General features: G+C 35.4%; 1 protein-coding gene across 1 annotated transcript; it reads left to right on the top strand.

Moving 5' to 3' along the window:
• Positions 1-252: 252 nt before the first annotated feature.
• On the top strand, positions 253-1486 carry LOC109592278 (nicotinamide phosphoribosyltransferase-like; the record flags this gene model as incomplete). Its single annotated transcript, XM_020007770.1, has 5 exons — positions 253-372; positions 440-612; positions 685-1075; positions 1132-1245; positions 1294-1486. Coding segments are annotated over exons 3-5 (370 nt in total), but the record flags the coding sequence as incomplete, so codon positions are not given.
• Positions 1487-1498: the final 12 nt, after the last annotated feature.

Below are 1498 nucleotides of genomic sequence, written 5' to 3'. Positions count from 1 at the left end.
GACTTCAATTTTTCAAGTTATGGCCATTTTAAGAAAACGTCAAAATTCTGAAAAATACCCTGTACTATAGCCCATGGTTTTTTCCAAAAAATGGCTCCGAAATCACCCCTAATTTTTATTACATTTTCTGATACATATTGATGTCCTTATGCTGTGTAGAAAGTTTGAGCCGATTCCGACTTCAATTTTTTAAGTTATGGCCATTTTAAGAAAACATCAAAATTCTGAAAAATACATGTATGTGGTTTTGAAGGTTTTTCTGTATAATTTTATTATAGTTATGCAGCTTCTGGATAGAGATAGTTTCTTAAAGCAGGTACATTCTGGTGAGGACTATCAAAAAACTGGAGACTTACAAAAGCTAACATCTGAGTAATGATAAGCATGCATGAACACTATAGCTGTATTGTATCACCTTTAATGATTCTTTTTTTTGCAGTCACTTAACACTGAAGTATGGTATCTCCAGGAGAGGAGGAGGAGGAAGTGGTGGAGGAGGTAGAAATGGAAAGAAGGTGATGACAATGAAGGACAGACAGAAAAGGATTGCTGAGTTGGCTGCACTTTATGCAACGAAAGTCACATCGCCTCTACCACCAATAAGCACTGCAGGTAGGGAATACACCACATTTTACAGACATGCAAGAAGTCTTGATATTTTTTTACATTGTGTGTACTGTGTAGATGGCTCTCATCGAATGGACAGTATCAATATTGATGAATTGGTGGCATGGACTGAGGCATTGGATGAAAAGGAGCTGGAGAATGTTACTGTCAGTTAGTACAGACGATAGCCATTCATTGGACTACAGCAACAATTTTTGTTTTATTTTATTTTTCTACAAAAATAACAATCAACCTCTTTTTAATAATCAGACAGAATATTAATTATTTTTGTGAGAATTGATTCAATTGAAATTCTATTGGGTGGAGCACTTCTTATCATTATATTGCAATTAGTCTTGTCATAGATATTATAGTCTCTAATCTTAGTAATCTATGGTCTTGTAAAATGGCCGGTTCTCCTTGTAACCCTTGTTATGACAATTTCATCCTCACCACTGATTCTTACAAGGTAACTTGAGCTGCGGTCATTTTGTGAATCACTATGTCTTCCTCCTCGTTGTGTAGAATACTCATTATTTGCAATATCCTCCAGGAACTACTACCGTTTATTCTTACTTTGAGAGCAGAGGAGGAAAGCATCCTCAAACAGTGTTCTTTGGCCTCCAGTACATATTAAAGGTGCTTAGATAAGATTTTACATTAAAAAATTATTAATTAACATTATAGCGTTATTTTCTTGGTAAAGTTGTGACACTTGAGAAGATTGAGCAAGCTAAGGCAATATTTGATGTCCATGTTGGCCCTAACATATTCAATTATGAAGGATGGAAGTACATACTAGAGAAATACGATGGGCACTTGCCTCTTAGAATAAAAGCTGTTCCCGAAGGAACTGTAATGCCCACTAAGAATGGTATTTGTTTGTTTGTTT

This window comes from Amphimedon queenslandica, unplaced genomic scaffold (assembly GCF_000090795.2).
Source record: "Amphimedon queenslandica unplaced genomic scaffold, v1.1 AMPQUscaffold_5733_Cont22303, whole genome shotgun sequence".
Classification (NCBI taxonomy): Eukaryota; Metazoa; Porifera; class Demospongiae; order Haplosclerida; family Niphatidae; genus Amphimedon; species Amphimedon queenslandica.
This window is presented reverse-complemented; position numbering and strand designations above follow the sequence as displayed.